This window comes from Patiria miniata, unplaced genomic scaffold (genome assembly GCF_015706575.1).
Source record: "Patiria miniata isolate m_02_andy unplaced genomic scaffold, ASM1570657v1 HiC_scaffold_5, whole genome shotgun sequence".
NCBI lineage: Eukaryota > Metazoa > Echinodermata > Asteroidea > Valvatida > Asterinidae > Patiria > Patiria miniata.
In genome coordinates, this window is record NW_024037072.1 from 24,357,196 (window position 1) to 24,380,302 (window position 23,107).

Consider the following 23,107-nt stretch of genomic DNA (forward strand, 5'->3'; position numbering starts at 1 on the left):
TGTGGATAAATGTGTGTTTATTGCAACAACAAAAATGGAAAAAAAGTGAGCTGCAAAAAATGAGTTGGCCCTAATAACATCTTTGCATTTATTCAGTGTCAATACTTTTGAGTTAGCTAAGATGGGAGGGAACAAAGAGTATACATTTGTTTTCCGCAGATTTTTTTTTTCAGAGAGCAATTATGAATTTAATTGGCCCTTTGTCTATGGACAAGTAGTAAGGATAGTATATTTTGATATCTTGTTATCAAAAAAAGCGGGTCCAACAATTTACGGCGTGGGATTCGGTGCCCGCTTAAAGGCCCCGATTTTTTTTGGGGGGGGGATTTTAGATGCTGTGTGGTGCGATCTGAGGATGGTGGTGTACGCAGCGGCTGCCTTTCGGCGACGCCACTTAAAAAAAACTTGGGCTGTTATTTGTATTTTTTTGGGGGGGGGGGGGGTGGCCCCCTTTGGCCCCCTGGATCTGCCCTTGATGATATAATTATATAAGAAGGAAGTGCAATATAACATTTGTAGAGGCTAATTTAGTGCCAACCGAAAACAAAATGAAAATATTTGATACTGTTAATTAACACCGGAAAAGTATTTCAACATGGTATGGTAACCGGTATTGCAGATCTAAGGTATTTAGTATGACAAACAGCCACTTGATTGATATACATGTACACTGAGAGCGGGATCCATTACATCACAAGTCCATCAAAAGTCCAGTCTCAAGTCCAGTCTCAAGGAATGCCTTTGTCAAAGATCGTTTGAAGTGCTTGCGAGTTGAATTGGGACTGAAGGACTTGTCATGGGCTTACTTGTCAGGGACTTGTGATGGACCGGACTACATCCCTGCTCTTCATTACTTGAAGTAAAAAATCAACAGAATATAAACATTGATAAAAACAAGAGAGCAATAAGAACTCTAACTCTACAACCAATAATATGAATTACCAATATTTATCAAAAGTAAACAACTAAGTGAAAACAGTGACAAATATCAAAACACTGTAAAGTATTACCCATCTAATAAAGAACAGTATTAATTACCTAATATAATATCAACACAAACCACCTGTAATGCAAACAATTAAGTCTTTTTACAACATTGAGTCAAGTATCTGGACGACGTGATAAAGATATAGAAACATTAATATTTCTAGCCCATTTTGAGATATGGCTGACACAATAGGAGGCAGCTATTAGGTTTGGGTAAATACAAAAGACTTTTCCCAAATGAAACAGCGCCCTCCTCCTGTCTGCCAAATCTCAAATAGGCCAAGTGAGGTCATTGTGATTACATTTGACACGTTATTGTTTAACCAAGAAAATCACATTAAAATGGGGTTCAATGAAAAATATTAAAATCATAGGCTCCCATCAAAACTAGTAATAATACAACTTTTTATGAACTGGCGATTTGCGTCACTAGAGGTTTGGACGTGTTTGTGTGTGACACTTTCTTTAATCGTTCTCTGCAAAATCTTGTCACCCAAAGCAGTTTCGTCTGCAGTCCCGTTTAGGGCTGCCCACGGTGGGGATCGAGGCCTGTGTCCACCCAACTCCGCCTCCCAGCAATCGTTTAGAATTTGGGGTGAGAGAAAAATATCTTGTTATTGTTTAAAGATGCGTTCCCCGTGCTATTTTCGACTTTTACCTCGAAAACTATGTATTTTTTCCCAAGCAATGTAAAAGTTATTGACTTTTTAATGACACATCGATCGAAAAATCCACCAACGTTTAGTTGAAGTACATCTTCACATAATTCGAATTATTTTGGCTGCCAGACAATAACTCGGCTCTCGCAGGACGGGTTCATTGGTGAGTAAAATGAGAGACCTATTTCAGATTTTGTTTGTTAAAAAATTCTACAAATGAAAATTCTTTATAGGGGAAAAAAATATCATTTAGTAGGCACTTTTATTTAAGAGCACGGGGTATAAGTATCCCTCTAAAAATCAAGGCCCATAATAGTGTCATCCCCCTAGTTATATACACAACTGACCACCATTACGTGATTTGTTCACCTTGCTGTTCCGGCAGGATTGGGTTTCCCATCTTCTGATTGGTCCATTATTTACATGCATAAACGATGCTGTTTCGTGGACAACTAATTCGGTATCTAAAAATTATTATTATTATAATACACCTTAAATCAATATGGATACACATAGAATCTTCACATTTAATACCATGACCAAAATAATTAAGCGAGCTACTAATACCACGCATACTTGATTGCATCAGACAAAACCAAATTAAACTTCTCATTAGTCCATTATTTACATGCATAAACGATGCTGTTTCGTCGACAACTAATTCGGTATCTAAAAATTATTATTATTATTATTATACACCTTAAATCAATACGGATACGCATAAAATCTTCACATTTAATACCATGGCCAAAATAATTAAGCGAGCTAATACCACCATACTTGATTGCATCAGACAAAACCAAATTAAACTTCTAATTGGTCCATATGCATAAACTATGCAGGTTCATCGACAACTAATTCGGTATCTAAAAGTTATTATTATTATTATACACCTTAAATCAATACGGATACATATAAAATCTTCACATTTAATACCATGACCAAAATAATTAAGCAAGCTACTAATACCACGCATACTTGATTACATCAGACAAAACCATTTGAATTATTATTCCATCACCTATAAAAAAAAAAAATGCTGTAAATTCGTCATGTTGAGAGGCCTGCGGATCTAGTAGTGGCCGGAGATGGCGGGATTGGGCCAGTCTTGTCCTTCAAAGTGTTCCACTGGTCTCTGTAAAGATGTTCATGCAGCTGATATTATGAGTTACGTCATTAAAATAATTTGACAAATGCAGAACGAGGAAACGGCAAACATTACTCGTTTATTACTCATTCGGTATCAATTTGGTATTATTACTCATTTGAGGCTGCAAAGATAGACAAAGTTCACAGGGTATACCAGGCGCGGTTCTACGGGGGGGGGGGGGGGGGGGGGGGGGGGGGGGGGGGGGGGGGCTTTAACCCCCCCCCCCCCAATTTTTTTTTGTGTAGCCCCCCAAAAATAAATTCCGTAAAAAGAAATTGCATTAGCAAAAAGGATTGTGATGTACATGCAAACGGTCTCCCCCTAAAGAAATAGTCGTGACAAGGGTGCATTTGTAGTTAATATAGTGTGAATGATTTTAGGATTTTATTGGCACTCCCCATCCCCCCCCCTCCCCCCCCCCCTAATGATTTTCGGAGGCCTAAGTGTCTGGAGAAAATAACCGGTCTACATTTCAGCACGCCTCCTTGAAAAAAATTCTGGATCCACCCTGCTGGGGCCCCCCAAAATATTGGTTCTAGAACCGCGTCTGGGGTATACTACTGGCTTTAGAACTGATCACGATCTGCACCAATGTGGCAAAAAGAAATTATGCATAATCCATCAATTCAAAAAAGCAATTGCTGCAGAAATTCTCACTCTTATCTCCTTTCAAAAATGATTTGATCGAGAAAACTTGTTGGTCAAATTTGACTCCAAGATTCAAAAGGAAAAACGTATGTCCCTCACCCCTTGGTACTGATGTCGCAGCCTCTCTTCATCGCCCGATGCCACGTATGGTCTGATGAAATGACTGCTTCGGTCGGATGGAATCTGCAAAGACACGTTTCAAAAAACGTCAAATGTTGTTGTCGAATTTCCACTAATTTACGTGAACCTCTCGTGTATCGTGATGGTTTTGTTGCAGTTTTTAAACACTCATGTCGCTGATCACATTGTAAGATATTCAACTTTCTCGCCTTGGCAATAACAACATTTTTATTTATAAAGTGAACAGGCACGGGATAGACAAGACATCAATTTACACAATAATGATGTCGCTAACGAAATCGGCATTTATTATTGCAAATCAGGAAGATCATTGCACATCTTTCCAAAAATAATGTGGCATTCCGACAACTACATCCTACTCCTCCTTGATACAAAAGAGCTGACAAATATGACCACCAGTGACCAAACGTCACATTTTATGCTCCATAGCATAGTCCCCAATGACTTATTCCTGGGTGTTTGATTTAAGCAAATAAAACTCGAATGAAAGAGAAGGTTTCTGCCTCAACTTTGCTCCTTTAACCCCAGCTCCCTAGGGGGTGTGCAAAAATTATTTTAAAATTGGAGGATTCAGGACTGTTAGGGAGGAACACATCTTATGATTACTTCCAAACTAACCGATAGCAGAATGAGTTCAATTCAAGAAATTTTCAAAGCACATTTTCTTTGAAAACGGACACAATCAGGTTTGGCGCTATTTGGTTTGGGTAAACTAGGTTATTATACAAAAGAGTTTACTCGCGCAACTTTATCCAACTTGCCTAACTCAAGTTGTAAGACGCGATTATAAACTTATATTATAAAGTCAAAAAGAGGGCTGGTTCGATTGATTTTATGGAAAACAAATACCCCCCAATTCTTACAAACAAAATGTAGTCAGACCTACCTGTTGCAGTCGACGAATGCCATACCTATCCTCAGCAAACGAGCTCACGCCTTGGTTGTCGACACCTTCCCAGGCCTGACGGTCGAGATCTTGTACCCAACCGGCAGTTCGACCGTAAGGTGGCTCAGCTATGGCATAGCGACGTCTTAGCATGATACAGAGGAATGCCAGCAAGACAACGACAAGAACAAGCACCACAAGCCAAAGTGCAATGATCAAGACGGTTGACAATGGTAAACCACCTGAAACAGAATTGGAAAACAACACAACTGTGATACTGAGCATTTTTGAAACTGCCGGTAAGTCAAAGCAAATTAGGCCTGCCAGTCAAAATGCAAGGCGGAGTAATCATATGTTTGGCTTTCAACAGGTTTACATCGTATTTCAGCTAGGTTTGAAAATATGCCTGACACTGTTTTTCTACACCAGGCTCAATTAACTTCGACCCTGGTCATTACTAATAATTGTTAAGAGTGCCTTTCCTTCAAAACATAACTAAGTTGATTCTTACCTTGACCTGGCGTTTTGGTTGGTGCGCCCGTGGGGGGAGCCGTTGGTATGTCTCCAATGATCGGGATAACGCTGTCACAGCGTTCACCAGTGAAAGAAGTACTGCATCTGCACTCAAATAAAGATGGAAAACCGCTTTATTGATTTCCTATAATTATCTATAATTATCAAAACATAATATCCTATAAACACTTTCCGTCACTTATGTGATAAACATCTAAAAACCTTCCAGAACATATGTGTAAAATGCGCAAAATTATTGTGTTATTGGACTCCACCTTTTTAGAAACAGTTTCAAGTAAAAACGTAGGTACTTAAGACTGTTTTGTCCACATCACACAAATAAAGTTTAAGAAAAGAGAGGATGATTTCCATGAACCCACGCTCTCCCCAACGACGCGCACCCTCAGTCCCGATACTTACATCTGCCAAAAGAGACATACCCACCTGCAGTTTAGGATAAATGTCGGGTAGAGGCCAACTAAATCACATGTTCCACCATTTGCACAGTAGTTGGAGGGGCAGGTTGCTGTTGATACTAAGGGTAAAGAAGAAGAGAGGAAATCCAAGTTCAGATTTACTCGTAATTGAACAGGATAATCTTGATTCTTGACACTTTAAACAGTGCACAAGTACGACTTTCGAATAAGCGGTCAAAATGCAAAACCTTGCTATCTCTATAGGTCTTCGGCAACTTCAACTACAGGAGCACATGCCGCATTATACGTAGCTGTATGGTTCGACACCCGTTTCGCACACAGCTTTAGAGGATACACAGAGAACGCTTTCATTCAAGCTCAGACCCTATGAAGCCAACCGATAAATTCAAAAATATTAAAATAAAATTGATATAATTTCACATACGTTCTGTGGTAGAATACTGCGTGTCCACTGCCAGGTAATCCGATGCGTCCTGCAGTCTACGATTAGACTGCAGAACGCTCTGAACAGTCTGCAGAGATGGCACGACCGGTGCGGTGTTTTCGTATAAAGCCACGAATTCGACAATAATGCTTCCTCCGGTGAGGATGTTGATGCCAACAACATCTAGAACGGCAGAAGTCAGGGGATGTCGCTTCAGGATATGGAGCAACTATGACGAAGTAGGAATGCAAATATTTGGTTAAACTAGCATTGCTGATGTACCCTAACGTGGCGCACTTTGATTTTTCGCCCGTAGCGCCTACCTAAAGCAAAAGTTTTAACTGAAATTTCACAGAAAGTGAAATTTCATCAAGTTCTAAACACTCCTGTTCATAAATCGTGAGTTTATTTACCCGTAACAAATTTAGAAGAAAACATTATTTCGGCACGATTTTCCGATTTTTTTTTAAGTGTAAAGTGAACCCTTTGCAAATTCCCCGAAAAATAAGAAAATAATTTTCTGACAAACATCTGGCTGGGTATGTAAGTAGAGATAATAATTATTTATCAGAATTTATCAAGTTTACAGAAATTCTTAATGATAATTTGGAATTTTCCAAGATTGATTCAAGTGCGCCACGTTAGGGAACACTCCGCCAATTTGTGCCCAATTTCCGGACGCCACCGTTTTTGAATTTGGGATTAAATTTTATGAAACTGAAATTGTTCACAGAGATGAATAGCAAGCATTAATAAGATAAAAGTACTAGTATTTTACTGCATGAATTTGAGGTTTGTCAACAAAGAGGTTTGGCAACACTACACGAGGTTAGTCGGGTAAGCCTCGAAGTGCGCCACGTTAGGGAACATGACTATATAGCCGATTACTTTCAGAGGGTTTTTTCTATTGACTAAGAGGGAAAAAAATTATTGACAAATGGCCCACTGTCTCATTAAACTGTAATTGCTTGAAGTCGATTACAATCATACGCATAGAACGGCATCCTTTATAAATAATTGTAGGGTGTCCCGACAGACGTTAAGACAATACAAACAAATAGAAACATACCATATTTAGCATATCCCATGGACAAGAATGACCAAATGAGGCAGTTTCATGATGAAGTAGGCCTACGTAGGCCTACGTAGGTGAACTGGAAAGATATTCCTATTGTAGACCAATCAAATTACATAACAATAAATTATGAGTCAATTTATTCCGTGCGAGTAAATAAAACTTACTATTTTCTGAGTGACTTGAAGAACTTCTCTACTGGCTGAAGAGGTAGGATTACTGAAGGTGGGCAAGAAGTTGATAGCGTCCCCGTTGACACCAACAATCCTGAGTCTGAACACGCGTGCAACGTTCCCTTTAATGATATGAAAAGGTAGTACATTAATAATGTAATAAATAAATTCTTCTGAAGTGCACTGTCAATGAGAGTAGGATTCAACTATCTTGTGCACGTGAGCTTTGACACGGACCAGTCAAGGCCGATGAGTATCTTTTGCCACCTTCTGCACGTAGACCACTCATAAATGTACTGGTTTGCACGAATGGTAGCAATCCCTGACTGGTATGCACGCAAATTAATATAACTGTTTCGGATAGATAAACCATTGGATGACAGGCTGACAGAGAACAGTAGGAACGTTTTTCCCTACAAAAAAAAAAATATTTTGGTGTTTATTTTATATTTATATAATTCTCACTTGTACAGGAGCCATCTACTTCTGTGAGATACCCGAGCAAGGCATTGCAAACACAATCATAGCCAACGGCGCTATAGATGTTTGCCACGCAGGACTGTCCCTCTACAGGACACAGGGTGGCATCTAAACACGGGTTGGGTACTGAAAACAAAAAAAGGGGACAATTACTTTGATAGCGGGGAATTGGGTGATACTTCTTAATCATTATAAATAATCACATTACGACACACAGGTTTACCTGAAACTCAATTTGTTATTTCTTAACGTGCGCTGGAACTCCATCCTACCTTGACAGGTTGTGCCAGATACTGGCATGGGGCATACACACTCACAGTGAACGTCATCAAATGATCCTTGCTGGCAACTTGATTCTGTCAACGTGCACACTGAAAAACAAAATACGTTTGCCAGATTCATACGATATGCAAAGTGAGTATTGTTGCGAATGTTTCGTACCGGCACACATTTCAAAGACATGTATTTTTGGATCAGTTAAAGAGTTAGCTGGCTCTATGATCTGGAATATATTTTGAGCTGTCGAGGGTGCCTATTAAGGCGAAAGCAATTATCGTCCGTTTCATGTGTTACATGATCAGTTTTTAGTTGATAGTTTTGCACAAACGAAATGTGCAAATATAAAGTGTTAGAAAGCATGTGCATATTGTTGAGAGAATGTCACCCCATTTATTTCAAAGTCAAACACAATTATTCAGGAGAAACAAAACATCCGGCGCAAAAATAGGATGACGAACAATCTAACATTGTTTTACCTGCAGAAGGTGACTCAGAGGTGTGTGTTGAAACAGATGTGGTTGTGGGTGTCCTGCCCTTTGTTGAATAGTCAGTGAACTCTGTTGACGAGGATTCCTTGGAGACAGTTGCTGGCGTTTGGTCACCAGTTGAAGGGGACACAGTGGCACCAGTTGCTTGTGTTTGGCCACCAGTCCATGTGGACATTGCTGAAGTTTGGTCGTCAGTTGATGGGGACTCAGTGGCGTCAGTTGCTGGTGTCTGGTCGTCAGTTGATGGGGACTCAGTGGCAGCAGTCTCTTGTGTTTGGTCGTCAGTTGATGGGGGCACAGTGGCGTCAGTTGGTGGTGTCTGGTCGTCCGTTGATGGGGACTCAGTGGCAGCAGTCTCTTGTATTTGGTCGTCAGTTGATGGGGGCACAGTGGCGTCAGTTGGTGGTGTCTGGTCGTCCGTAGATAGGAACTCAGTGGCTTCAGTTGTTGGTGTCTGGTCGTCAGTTGATGGGGACACAGTGGCGTCAGTTGGTGGTGTCTGGTCGTCAGTTGGTGGTGTCTGGTCGTCAGTTGATGGGGACACAGTGGCGTCAGTTGGTGGTGTCTGGTCGTCAGTTGGTGGTGTCTGGTCGTCAGTTGGTGGTGTCTGGTCGTCCGTTGATGGGAGCACAGTGGCGTCAGTTGTTGGTGTCTGGTCGTCAGTTGATGGGGACTCAGATGCGGCAGTCTCTTCCGTTTGGTCGTTAGTTGAGGCAGACACAGTGGCGTCAGTTGCTGGTGTTTGGTCGTCAGTCGATGGAGACTCAGTGATGTCATTCGCGGTTGTTGGGATCTCAGTGGTCTCTGTTGTGGATATCCTACCATCAGTTGATGTTACTAAAATAAAATGTTAAATAATGTTAAGTTTCTTTTATGGGAAAAAAAATGCTATCTGATAGGCCATGCTACAAGATAAGCAATCAGGAAAACAACAAGCAAGACCGTGTGCATGTTCCAAGAAAAGGTGTCCTTAATAAATATATAGGTTTTTACCTTCACTTTCTGAGTCTGTTTGGTCGGTGGTGGGCACTGGAGAATCTACATAATAAACGATGGACAACGAAAACATAGATTGGTTAATTGATAAAAGTGGGGGGAGGGGGCATGATTTCAAAAGATGATTCACTGCAAACAACTTCTCCATGAACACAGATATACTATGCCAACTTTTATAGTTTCGTATTGACAAACCAAATCATAACATTGGATGCGCGAACTTCAGTCATCATGTCCATGAACCTGAACAGTCACCCAGCACAGTTGCAACGCTCCACACCTGATTTTACTTATACATGCACTGACGATAATATGGGAGTAGCATTTAAACATAAAGACCAAAAGTTATGCTTTTAATACAGAATCTAAATCTTTTATTTACCTGACAAAGTTACCGTAAACTGGCAGTTAGCATTATTGCCAGCCGCATCAGAGGCTTCACAATGCAGCGTTGTCAACCCGAGAGGTAAGGTATTATTTAATCCGACAGGGACCCTAGTCAAGTTTCCGTTGACGAATGAACAACTTGCAGGAAACTGGACCATCAACAGCATCAACAACAGCAAACAAATCAGAATCCCAGACGACTATAGACTCATTGACTCCCGGTGTTATCCACACAATTTGAGACTCGCAACTTTGAAAAATCGGCGCTTCGTTATCTGAAATGAAATGATGTATTTCTTTAAGGTTTGTCCGTCGACTGTTTAAGCTTATCAATGGACAAAGTCTAAAAAAAATTCATTTCTAGACAGGCACCTCTATTATCAGAAAAAAATTGAAGACTTCCCCTTAAGAAGCACGTTTGTATTGTAATCTCTTCGCGTTTGAGTGTTCACAACTGACTTGTTTTAGGTCTTTACTTATCAGTAAAGACCAAAATGAAATCAGTTGACAAGCCTCCTTCCAAAATGTACGATCAGTTAATTTCAATCTGAAACCAGTTTTGTTTAAAAACTGAAGAGTCTTGTAAAATAAATAATTGATTTTGAAAGACGAACAACAACGATGTGCAATAGCTCATTGGTTGTAGTTCGTGTTTATTTCCAATGATCAATGGAGATAGAAAATTAACACAGGGTGGATAAAAAAACCCGAAACCGACATATTATTGTTAATTGGAACAGTTGTAAGGCACATGTGAATTAAAGGGAGATATCCTCTGTTAGGGTTAAATCTCCTCTTTAAAATGATACCCTGGTCAAGTCATTACATTCACGGTTGACTGAGAAGTGACCAATGTTGTGAAAGGGTCTATTTAGACACTTGCGAAATGATGAAATCTCTTTTTCCCACCTGCCTTGATTGACAACCATAGCGTTTCACTCTGTGACAATGGACACAACAAAGACCATAACAGAAAAATGGCGCAAATCTCTCAATAGACCCTTTCATAAAATTGGTCACTGCTCAGTGAACCATGAATGTAAGGACATGAATAGGGTGTCATTTTGAAGAGGAGATTCAACCCTAACAGAAGATATCTCCGTTTGACTCACATTTAGCAATAATATCTCGGTTTCGGTTTTTTTTATGCACCCTGTATAATGCTAACGACCGACGTATAAGAGACACAAATAGATTATATTACCAAAGACAACCACGTCGAATCTACATGTTGCAGTCGGCGCATCGCAGGTGACTCTTGTTGTGCCAGCTGGAAATAGGTAATCTGAAGTCACTATGATTCATCACCACCACTTGGGTTTGGAATGGAGCATGAAGCTGGCACAGGCGTATTATCGGATATTTTCACGGCCACCGGACGGGAAGGAGTCCATGTTACACTGCCCAAACCACTCCCGCTGGTTACATTGACTGCATCGGCGGTCGGACATCTGATTACAACTGGTCCTGTGTTATTTCATGGATTGACAACGAAAACCACTCGTGAAATACGGCATTTTAGAGAAAATCTTATGACCCATCCCCATTATCAAAACGTTCATAAAGTATATCCTCACCCCCCCCCCCTCCCCGTTTATTTCCTTGGAGGCTGGAAACATGTTTCCTATCTTTGGGGGCCAAGTACCAAATACCACAGAATACTACATGTGTTGTGCACACTTGTATGGAAAGAAATTAATACTACAGGTTACTACTCAGTGGTATTTTGTAGCATTGGGGGCGGTTAGGGTTAATGCTCACGTGGGCCTACCTTGTATTTCATTGAGGTCAATACGGAACAGCCAACGACCTGTTGTGTTAATGTTTGATCTGTCATCGATGTTGACAATGTCGTCACTCCCTGAACCTGGTACTTCGTAGTAGTTGATGCCATCACTTGCATCAAAACCAACCTAAGTTTGACAAAATGGCAAGCAGCAGTGACATACGAAATTGCGAAAAGACTCCATTCATGTAAAATGGGGGAAGGGCAAAACAGGGACAATCTAATTTTACGCACAGGTGTGCTGTGATTAACCAAAATATATCTTCTTGGATTGTTGTTCTTTTGAAGTACCTGCGCAGGATTCCCTCCAAGTCCAGATTCGTTTCCACCAGATGATCCACCCGTGGTCCATGTTATATTGTCGTAATTAAGCATGGCAAAAGACTGCACACCATTCGTCAGCAAAACAACTTGGAATGTATTCAACTGTGGAGAAAGACAAAGAACTGTATCAAGACAGGAAACCACATAGCAACAAGGCCGGGCGATCTGGAGGTCTACAGATACATTTCTATCTTCACACAACCGTCTTTTCGCATACAAAGTCATGAAAAATGTATACTATCCACCATAAGCCACAATCTACACTACCTGACAGCCTGTGCACAACTGAAACCGTCAACATAGGCTGGTCTTGGTCCAGGAGCTACATGTAGTGGACATGCATTTTGTTCCCGAATAAGCAGCTGGACCCTGACAATTAGCGCATTAAAGCCATCGCGTCCAATAAGTCTGTCTTCTATGAAAGATCCTGGAGAGCCTAACGATAGTCTCAGTACATGACTGGATTTAGATTTTGTTCTTGTAACCCGCCGTGGTTGTAGTCCGAGTATCACCCGTAAATGTCCACGGACCGGAGCCCAGTCTCCGATGCGATCCCAAGCCTCAGCCAATCGGAGTCGATTCTACTAAATTGTGACGTCATTTCATTCCCAAATCGGGACTAAATGTGATGTGTTTGATTGGTCAATTTGAATGCTGTGTTTTGTGATACAAATACGGTCGGGCATAGGGCCTACATCTATATAGTCTAGAGGCTAGAGGTTGTTATTGTTTGTACGCGATAGCCCACCGCGCCGCTGCGCGAGGGTGCTATCACGACCAACCAATATCGCCCACGATTCCGTCAGAACAACGTCTAGATCACTTGCTAAAATCTCCCCCTGAAAATGGGGGAAATTAGTGCGCATGCGCGACTTCTGCAGGCAACTACGGTACATTTTCAGCCCCACACATACTACACACAACAAAAGAGCTGACCAGTGAAATTGCACAAAAGTCTTGCTGCAGCTTTAAACCTACTGGAAGAAATTTGAGAGTTTGCTTCGGAACTACTATGATTTTTTTTATTGCACGCTGCATTATATAAGGCCAAACAGGTGCGCTCGCATTACACAACCAATAGCAAGTGGTCTAGACATTGTTCTTACGGGTTCGTGGGCGATATTGGTTGGTTGTGATAGTGCCCTCGTGTGGCGGCCGGCGCGGCGGGCTATCGCGTACATAACAATAACAACGTCCAGCCTCTAGACTAACATATATACTACCTAGGTTGTCTTGCATAATTAATCAGCGAATCTGCTCTCATGGTCTATTACATAGACTACCAAGACTACCAAGGGAGTAGAGGGCATCAATAACGTGAATCCAATCAACTCGTTTTCAACGGCTACAGTAACGGAACATCACGAATATACATGACATGTTATGAGGTTTTAAATTCCTACAGTGACACTTCGGTAGCTCAACGGGATAAATACGTGTGGTTGCGTGCTGAAAGTGCAGGGTATAAATCTCGATGAGAACTCTTTTTTTAGTTTCCAAAAATATGTCTTTTTCTTAATTGTATTGTGTTATATCAAATCCTGCTTTTAATTGAAGTGGATCATTTTTCATTTTGAGAGGATTTTTTAAGGGAAGTAAATACCGAGAACTTTTGGTTGATCAATGACGCATTCACAGCAGTCGACTTAGTTACAAATAGCTACAGCGATTTTTAAAGTCATCAAAACAAGCCTTTCACACACAAAAACAATTAACAAAATCTAATCGACCAGTCAGAGATAAATCTAACGAGTTTCCTGTCAAACCCACTGACGTTCAAGTATATTTGAATCTGCGCTTAAAAACTGTGACCTGTATTATTTTGATTGGATCACCGCTCGATAGTTCGAAGATTCGATAGTCCAAAGGCTTATTAGTCCAAAGATTTGATAGTCCAAAGGTACGATGGTCCGAAGGTTGTTAGTCCGAAGGTCCATTAGTCAAAGGGGTCGTTAGTCCAAAGGTTTGATGGTCTGAAAGTTCATTAATCCGAAGGTTCGTTAGTCTGAAAGTTTGATGGTCGGCAGGTTTGTTAATCCGAAGGTTTGTTAGTACAAATGTCCCTTAGTCTGAAGGTTTGTAGTCCGAAGTTAAATCCAGAAAGAGAGTAAGTTAAATAATCGGAAGGTTCGATACATTTCGATAGTCCGAGTTCGGATTAACGAACGTTGTTTCATTTTCGGACCAATGAACCGCAGGGTATGAAAAATGTGCCTGTTCGGACTATCGACCCTTCGGATCAATAAACTTTCAGACTATTGAACCTTTGGACTATCGAGTGGACCTCTTTGATTGTCATGCAACTCACAATTGCAGCAGGATCGTCATTATCGTCAGCATCATGAAAAGCTACTTTGTGCCACGTTGCCACAAGCATCCATGTCGATGAAAAGTCCGACAGGCCTGGAAACACCTGTCGGATGATTTCGTCCGCCTGAAGGAACAGCATGGCATCCCTTGTGGAGTTGCGGAGAAGGTGACGGTACATGATGCTTCCAGGGTGATATTCTCCTGTGTCTACATCACTCCAATATACTGCCAGCCCGGGAATGTCCTCGGCCAGAGGAAACCTTGTAGGGGTGTAGCCGGTATTTTCCTCCACAAATGTGATTAGTCCATTGGTATTCACCTTTGGAGGGAAAAAAATGATTTTAAGGGAATACCGCACCGATGACCACTCTCTGCCGTTTTGTCAAGAAAAAAATACTTAGCACTTACATATAGAGAATTGAAATCACGACCGAAGAATGGAAACTCGATTGGAATTGGAATTTCGCCAGAACTGTCATCATCCAAGTTGAGAACTAATTCGTCTCCAAAGCCGAAAGGGAATAGGATACCTGGAACAAAAGCACAGCAATCTATATCATCATGTGTGAACCTTACTAAAACACAATGACTCTATCCAGTCTCTTTATTCACAATCTGAGTGTGAAGATGAGCTACCTGAAACCCGACGTGCAATAATGTAAAAAGTACTCATGTTTTCTTCAGCACATCAAACAATGGTCTGAATACAAGATTTGATAAGCAAACTACTTAAAATGTGATACGTATATAGACTGTACTATAAAGGCGAGATAACGCAAACCATGCACAAATACACCCCTCTAGGGACTAATATGCAATGGTCCGACAAACATGAATTGCAAAAAGACTCCTTTTGCCGATATCCAGAGGATGTTATGAAAATAACAAAAAAACCTATGGTATGAAGGCATATTCATGTACTGGAAAATGTAGTTTTAAGGCATTGAATTGGTGAAAAAAAAAAACTATCAAGAGCAAACAAACGGTTTTCCAACGGAGCTTCTAATAATGTAGGCGAGACGAACGCGTGGCCTGACCTTGTTCCCCGTTCAACCTACCAATTAATACACGCGTAGTTATTATGCATGGAGCCAGACTACAGAGACACGTTGCATATTATAATCGGGTCATGGTCTAGAAAAGAGACGTTCCATGATTGGAAGCAAAAAAAGCCCTTTCATCTACTCTTCCAATCAAAATGATTCTTACATGTGTGGAAAGGATATTTCATGTAGTTTATTCAGAAGCACGAGTTGAGTCTGTGGGATACAGAGAACGACTGGGCCATTCAATTTAGTGAGACAACCCACCGGAAAATGATCAATAATTGTGTTGACCTCCATTGACTTTGCCGATTTTGAGGTTTTACGCCCGTTTTTGGAGTGAAAAAAGCCCCGTTCCCCCCTTGCATCATATATTTGTTAAAAATAACCAATCTACAGGTAATACTCTGAACTTTCAAATGCGTAGCGAGTTGGTGAGAAACATAGACGTTCTTTCTTTTTACTGACAAAAGTTTGCAATAAGGGCTCTGTTTTTGTGTCATTTTCATGCGCTGAGCGTAGGGATGCACGCCTGTAAATAGGCCAAAAATCCGTCCGCCAAGCTCATGAATAAAAGTTATACCCTCAAAATATTCTATATTAGAGAGTTTTGAGTGCCATCAAATTGGGGAATTGAAGAGATATGGTACTGAACCTTTTGCCCGGACCTGGGGCTTCTAATTCTGAGCATTTTGGATGCTTTTGGGCTCGAAAGTGGCGCTATTTTGCCATGTTGTGGAGGGATCGTTTTTCAAGATGGCTACTTTTCCGCTTTGGGGAAAATAGGGGTCGTCTTCTTTGGGTGAGAAAATCTCGAAAAGTCAACGGTCAACCCACCAAAAAATGAAAAGAAAAATGAAAGATGAACATTGATCATCATTTTGTCTGTGCAGCTTGAATACCTGTGTGAGTTCTGAGTATTTTTAAATGCGTGCAAGTTGTTCATACATCGGTGAAGACTGCAAAGGTTTTGTCAGCTGTTACAGGCAGAGTTGTAATTACTCAAGTCAATGACTCGACTCCTGTCTCACTCGAGTCACAATTTTCGGTGACTCGACTCGACTCGAGTCCCTAATCAGAATGACTCGACTCGAGTGGACTCGAGGAAGGCTAAAAAGACTCGAGTCTCAAAAATAAAATCAGTTTGATCAGTGTCCACATTAGTTGGATGGCGATTAGTTGGCACCCCCTTTTTATTTTCATTAAGAGTCAAATGTGGTGTCATCACATGTAATAGCCTGAATGTAAAATTAAAAAGCCAAAAAAGTGCTTTCTCTTTTGTGTTTAGTTTAATATTGTATAGTGTTTAAATATTTGTGACTCAAAATGACTCGAGCTAAATACTTGACTTGGCTCGACCTTCTTGACCTAATGACCAGACTCGACTCGAACCACTTCTTAAATTGACTCGACTCGACTCAAATCACAAAAATCAGTGACTTGTTGCGACTCTGGCCACAGGTTTCCAAAGTTTTTGTGGGCAAATTAAAGGAAAAGGAGTACAAACTGTTTGCTGTTAAAAAGATGAGATTTTTTTAAAACTTACTTGAACAATCTAAGCCAAAGAATCCCTCCGAACATGAACACTGAGGAGGTGAAATCAAACAGGTGCATCCTTGAGGATTACCATCAGCTAAGCACTGACTTCCATCTAAGTTTGGTAAAAAAGAAAGAAGAATAAGCCTTTTTAACTGATTCACTGTTTAAAACTGGCTTTAGTTAACTAACATTCTCTTCATGATTCCGAACTTTATCTGCTCCACTCTAGCATATTCCGGTCTTGCCCCCAATCACCATCGCTCTTTATACAAACTGAGACAGTGCATTATGTATTTTTGTCAGCCTGCCCGAAGGCGATTTTTTTGTCCCGAACAACATACGCATGACGTTTTGAACTTTACTTCTCTTAAAAACATGAGGGGAAAAAATATTTAACAAATTGGGGGGAAAAAAGAAATGAATTCCAACATACTGAAATTCGGACTATATTTCCCTTTAAAAAAAATCCTCAAAGATTCAGATTAGACATGAAAAAAAAAATTGGGTAAAGATGGTGCTCCGAACACATACCGCGATGATCCCTAGCGGTATCCCGAGTAGCTGAAGAAAAACCCAAAAATAATTAGTCGAACTGAGACTGAACAGTGATGATACCTACCTGGGGTAGCACACACTTCAGCGATCTCACTAGCATTCCGAGATGAATTCACACCAGGAACTGCAAAAGAATTCGAAAGTTTTTAAATATATTTTTGTAATCATCTTTTTTTATACCATCACTATTCTTCCAGTAATAAAACCCGGGGTTCCTTAATAAATGTACGGCGGCAGTGTATCTCAGACGGCCTGATTATCAAGAGATCTTGGACATGTGCAGTTTTAGGGGTTGGAGGAAATGCGGGAATCGTATTTTAGGAATCAGACAGGGTCTCGGAACCCAATCGATAAAGGGCAGGGCTGTTTTGTCTAGCATTCCCCCCCCCCCCCCCCCGTAACAAAATTGCAGAAGCAAATGTTAGATGACAGCACATGCAAATAGTCTCCCCCCTAAAAAAAATAGACGTGAGAAGGGGTGTTTGCACACTAATATGTAATATAATATATGTGCATGATTGTAGGATTATATTAGCGTTCCCCATTGAAAATATGGTACGAGCCCACCCCCCCCCCCCCCCCACACACTTTTTGAATTTGCTGAGGCCTAAGTGTCCGAAAACCAAAACTGGTCTACATTTCAGCAGGCCTTCGTGCACACATTTCTGGATCCACCCCTGTGCAATATAGCCCCTTCCCCCTAAATATATAGGCTCTAGAACCGCACCTGAGCCTGTTAGGGATTGGAATCCTAGAAACATATTTTCAAAATCACTTTGCCAACATGTTTCCCTTTACTTGAAATGTTTCTATTGGTTGTGTCTTTATGGAATTTACTTACTCTCCACAATTGGTTGGTCGATACGAAACACCCATCGCCCTCTGATGCCGATGTTGGAGTCTTGATGGACATAGAGGGTATCCTCTGTAAATGATGCAGGGATAGTGTAGAAATTGCTGCCATCAGCCGCATCAAAGCCAACCTGGATATGATTTGAACAGGCATTTCAAAATCTCTAGTTAATGGTTATGCTTTATGAGTCAAAAATAGTGGCGAAACTCTGCCGATGCTGTGGTCAACCTCTTCGCGAAAAATCAGAGCAACAATAAACAACAATTTGTAGCATGTTGATTTAGAGTATGTAAAATACCGTGTAACATTTTTTTGTAATTCTATACCTGTGCGAATTCTGGAGATGAAGACCTGCTTCCATGGATCCACTGTATGTCTTCATAATTAAACACAGCAAAGGACCGAAAACCATCAGTCGCTAAAATGGCTTGAAATGTATTTTCCTGAAATCAATAACAAAAGAATTGGTAGCCGTACATAAACCCATAGCTATTTTAAAGTACAATTATCAGAAAGGAATTTTGGAAGTTTCAATTTGGCAGCTAGTCAAAGGTATCCTATACATACTGTATCACAAGAACAGTCATGACAAATGTTTGCTCTCTATACACGAAGGTAACGATTAAGTCATTACATTGGAAGTTAATGTATACTATATGTATACATGTGTGTGCTGGAATTTACTACCTTAAGGAGACATGCACACAATTGGAAACAAAGATTGTATACGTCTCCGCAACAACATTTCTATAGATGAATACGTCTCCACAAGAATTTCACGAAATAGATATATGGATTTTACTCAAAAACTAGGAATTTCCAAGGTAGGTTGATTTGTCGCAAATGGAAGAGTTTTAGAAAAGGGATATTAAGTCCAAATTTCAGCCCAGGAAATTAATTCTGGTTAAACTAAGAGCATTTTGAAACTTTAATTTCAAACGCGAAAACTTTACTACACGAGAACAACGAAATGTCTCCACAGGAATACAAATTCCAGAATGTGTGCACCTGCTGTAGTAATGAATGAAAGTTGCAACACTTGTGTTGCTTGAGGCAGTTTTAAAGGGCATAGGCGTAGCCAGCGGGAGGGTAAGGGGGTATACCCCCCCCCCCGCAAAAAATATTTGCCCTTTTTTTTAACAAGTGCTTTTTTTCTGAACAAGTGCCCTTTTTAAAGACACATCGTGCCCTTTTTTGTCCCATCGGCCGTTGTGGGTGCTTTTATTTTTAATTTCGCGCATGTATCGCCCTGAAAAGCACCATATATTGTCCATTAGTGTGCACAATCTTCGATGCTACCAGTCCCCCCCCCCCCCCCCCCCCCCCCCCGTTTCCCATAATGATAAATAGACGTTACTCACAACTCCCTCTGTGTGATAAACGTAAGGCGGAACTCTGTACCAGGTGACAATCAACAACAACGATGTCGTGAAGTTGCACTGACTAGGGAACACCTCTCTGATTGTTTCATCTGCTTCACAGAACAACATCTCATTTTGGGGTGTCCGCAGACTGAATTGACGAAGGCTGAGGGAGCCCAATTCCTCGGTAGATATGTCGGTCATGAAGACTGCAATCAGTGGTTCCTTCATCAAGGGTATTGGGTTGCGTGGAAACGTAGTAAGGTCATCATTGAATGAAATCACTCCATTTGTGTTCACCTGAAAAAGGTTTTTACGATAGAAGGTTGCGTATTGTGATTATTATGTAAGTAAGTGACCATGATCCAAAATATTGTTAATGTCTGGTGATCTTCTGATGTTACAAAAGCAAAAAGTTGATTCAGTTTCATTAAGGTGTACAGTAAAACAAGGGGTTTACAAAACGAAAACACCTGTCTTGACCGGCCTTGTTTTAGGGAACTAAATTTGAATCCTTTTCTTAACTTTCCTAAATTAAAAGTTCATTATGTTGGGTTGAGTTTAACTACGAAATGTATATGTTTCGTTTACACCTCATGTTTTTTTTTCTCGTTTCTTCGCCTTTAATATCACTCGTCTAAATTATATTGGGAACAATACAGGGTGAGTAAAACCCAAGTGGTTGCCCACTATTTTTTAAAATAAATTCTGCATATAGGGCTTTACAAATCTAGGATATAAAAGCCCAATTAATGAGCTTTCTTTTAGTGTAAGAATCATTCATATCGCTCATGTACTTTTCAAGTATGGAGTTTTGAACACAGACACCGTTTTTTTTAACCTTGTCCACGAATCACAAACAAAGAACCCTCTTATAACAATGGTAACTGTCGATTATCATAACATTTATTTAAAAACATGCTGCTTCAAATGTTAAAATAACATGCTTTATATGTTAAGAGTTTATAGCATTGCCCTGCCTACTACTTGCCTACCCCGGGGACGTATGAGATTATTCTGATATCAATTTGAGGATTACGACATGGTTTAATTTTTACTGAATACCACGTACCTTAGATGTGATTCGTGGACAAGAATACAAAAAACGGTGTTTGTTTTCAATTCCATAACTCGAAAAGGACGTGAATGATTCTTTCACTAAAAGAAAGCTTATTTAATTGGGCTTTCATATCCTACATTTGGAAGGCGCTGCATGCAGAAATTCTTCAAAAAATAGGGGGCACCATTTGGATTCCTTTCCTTTTTACTCACCCTGCATACATTAGTTTAGCATCGCTACAAATAACTCAATACAATTGGAACTCACATAGAACGAGGTGTAGTTTCGACCCAAGAAGGGAAAGGGTATAGATATGTGCACTTCCCCAGATGTCTCGTCATCTCCAGAGGGCACATAGATTACGTCTGGCCCAATAAACGGGAACAACACATCTGAAATGTAATTCACAATTAATGTGCATCAATGTTTATGTGTCTCTTGTATTACGTACAATCATGTGTTCAAGGACCGTTTTGAAAAAAGGTGAGCTCCTGAGAACAACAAAGAATGTGTTGTTCCTGTTCTGTCTTCGGGATGAACGTAATACAAGAGACTGTAGGCTACCTTTAATGACTAATTGTACGTTGATATAATGTGCACAGGCGTAGTAACGTACACAATGAAATCAACCAGTAGTCGCATAATGGTCCTCGCCTGAACTTGCCCAAACGTGTGTATGTTTAGTTTGGCATTCGATGGTTACACTTTGGGGTCCAAATTTTTCCCTGTTCATGTTACCACACCTATACGGCACATGCATGGAATTCCACATAAAATGTGTAAAACATCACGTGAAATTCCTGGACCCAAACTAATCAATCATGTTTGAATTTAACCCCAACTCCCTACCATGATTTACAAGGAACCATACCCATGCCATTCGCGGTTGTTGGGAACTCAGTGGTCTCTGTTGTGGATATCCTACCATCAGTTGATGTTACTGAAATAAAATGTTAAATTATGTTAAGTTTCTTTGCTGGGAAAAAAATGCTATCTGATAGGCCATGTTACAAGATAAGCAATCAGGAAAACAACGAGCAAGACTGTGTGCATCTTCCAAGAAAAGGTGTCCTTAATAAATATATAGGTTTTTACCTTCACTTGCTGAGTCTGTTTGGTCGGTGGTGGGCACTGAAGAGGCTACATCATGAACGATGGACAAAGAAACATAGATTGGTTATTTGATAAAAGCTTGGGGTATGATTTCAAAAGATGATTCACTGAAAACAACTCTCCCCCCTAAAAAAACCACAACATGCTCTGCTATAGATGTGTATTGACAAACCAAATCATAACATTGGATGCGCGACTTCAGTCATCATGTCCATGAACCTGAACAGTCACCCAGTACAGTTGCAACGCTCCACACCTGATTTTACTTATACATGCACAGATGATAATATGGGAGTAGCATTTAAACATAAAGACCAAAAGTTATGCTTTTAATACAGAATCTAAATCTTTTATTTACCTGACAAAGTTACCGTAAACTGGCAGTTAGCATTATTGCCAGCCGCATCAGAGGCTTCACAATGCAGCGTTGTCAACCCGAGAGGTAAGGTATTATTTAATCCGACAGGGACTCTAGTCAAGTTTCCGTTGACGAATGAACAACTTGCAGGAACTGGACCATCAACAGCATCAACAACAGCAAACAAAGCAGAATCCCAGACGACTATAGACTCATTGACTCCCGGTGTTATCCACACAATTTGAGACTCGCAACTTTGAAATATCGGCGCTTCGTTATCTAAAATGAAATGATGTATTTATCTAAGGTTTGTCCGTCAACTGTAAAAGCTTATCAATGGACAAAGTCTAAAAAAAAATTCATTACTAGACAGTCACCTCTATTATCAGGAAAAAATTGAAGACTTCCCCTTAAGAAGCACGTTTGTATTGCAATCTCTTCGCGTTTGAGTGTTCACAACTGACATGTTTTAGGTCTTTACTTATCAGTAAAGACCAAAAACAAATCAGTTAATTTCAATCTGAAACCAGTTTTGCTTAAAAACTGAAGAGTCTTGTAAAATAAATAATTGATTTTGAAAGACGAACAACGACGATGTGCAAGAGCTCATTGGTTGTAGTTCGTATTTATTTCCAATGATCAATGGAGATAGAAAATTAACACAGGGTGGATAAAAAAAACCGAAACCGAGATATTATTGTTAATTGGAACAGTTGTAGGGCACATGTGAATCATAGGGAGATATCTTCTGTTAGGGTTGAATGTCCTCTTTAAAATGACACCCTGATCATGTCCTTACATTCACGGTTGACTGAGCAGTGACCAATGTTATGAAAGGGTCTATTTAGAGACTTGCGCCATGGTGAAATCTCTTTTTCCCCACCTGCCTTGATTGACAACCATAGCCTTTCACTCTGTGACAATTGACACAACAAAACCACAATAGAAAAGTGGCGCAAATCTCTAAATAGACCCTTTCATAAAATTGGTCACTGCTCAGTCAACCATGAATGTAATGACATGACTAGGGTGTCATTTTGAAGAGGAGATTCAACCCTAACAGAAGATATCTCCCTTTGATT

At 40.3% G+C, this 23,107-nt stretch overlaps 2 protein-coding genes across 2 annotated transcripts in view; both read right to left on the reverse strand.

Annotated features, from left to right (window-relative positions):
• Window positions 1–11,024, reverse strand: LOC119741094 (mucin-17-like). Its single transcript, XM_038216765.1, has 13 exons — window positions 10,928–11,024; window positions 9,719–9,998; window positions 9,334–9,378; window positions 8,329–9,177; window positions 7,846–7,944; window positions 7,559–7,699; window positions 7,088–7,215; window positions 5,846–6,074; window positions 5,429–5,519; window positions 4,983–5,089; window positions 4,472–4,713; window positions 3,544–3,627; window positions 1–2,781 (listed from the first exon to the last, which is right to left on the reverse strand). Exons 2-13 carry the CDS (start codon window positions 9,888–9,890, stop codon window positions 2,719–2,721), a joined length of 2,250 nt encoding a protein of 749 aa, XP_038072693.1. The 5' UTR covers window positions 9,891–9,998; window positions 10,928–11,024; the 3' UTR covers window positions 1–2,718.
• Window positions 11,018–23,107, reverse strand: part of LOC119741303 — a 77,945-nt gene continuing 65,855 nt past the window's right edge. The window contains exons 55-68 of the mRNA XM_038217054.1: window positions 22,026–22,304; window positions 21,650–21,694; window positions 21,426–21,494; window positions 20,822–20,946; window positions 19,495–19,794; window positions 18,460–18,576; window positions 18,122–18,263; window positions 17,345–17,404; window positions 16,733–16,837; window positions 14,552–14,673; window positions 14,142–14,462; window positions 11,801–11,935; window positions 11,495–11,636; window positions 11,018–11,190 (exon numbers count right to left, since the gene is read on the reverse strand). Of these exons, the coding sequence (XP_038072982.1) occupies window positions 11,018–11,190; window positions 11,495–11,636; window positions 11,801–11,935; window positions 14,142–14,462; window positions 14,552–14,673; window positions 16,733–16,837; window positions 17,345–17,404; window positions 18,122–18,263; window positions 18,460–18,576; window positions 19,495–19,794; window positions 20,822–20,946; window positions 21,426–21,494; window positions 21,650–21,694; window positions 22,026–22,304 (2,135 nt within the window). The remainder of the gene's footprint in view (window positions 11,191–11,494; window positions 11,637–11,800; window positions 11,936–14,141; window positions 14,463–14,551; window positions 14,674–16,732; window positions 16,838–17,344; window positions 17,405–18,121; window positions 18,264–18,459; window positions 18,577–19,494; window positions 19,795–20,821; window positions 20,947–21,425; window positions 21,495–21,649; window positions 21,695–22,025; window positions 22,305–23,107) is intronic.

What these genes read in the sequence shown, in the direction of transcription:
- LOC119741094 (XM_038216765.1), bottom strand. Translation starts at nt 9,890, where the DNA reads ATGCTGTTGATGGTCCAGTTTCCTGCAAGTTGTTCATTCGTCAACGGA. An exon ending in AACAGACTCAGAAAGTGAAG is followed by an intron (nt 9,178 to 9,333) that starts GTAAAAACCTAT and finishes ATTTTATTTTAG; the next exon opens with TAACATCAACTGATGGTAGG. An exon ending in TGCGACATCAGTACCAAGGG is followed by an intron (nt 2,782 to 3,543) that starts GTGAGGGACATA and finishes ACATCTTTACAG; the next exon opens with AGACCAGTGGAACACTTTGA.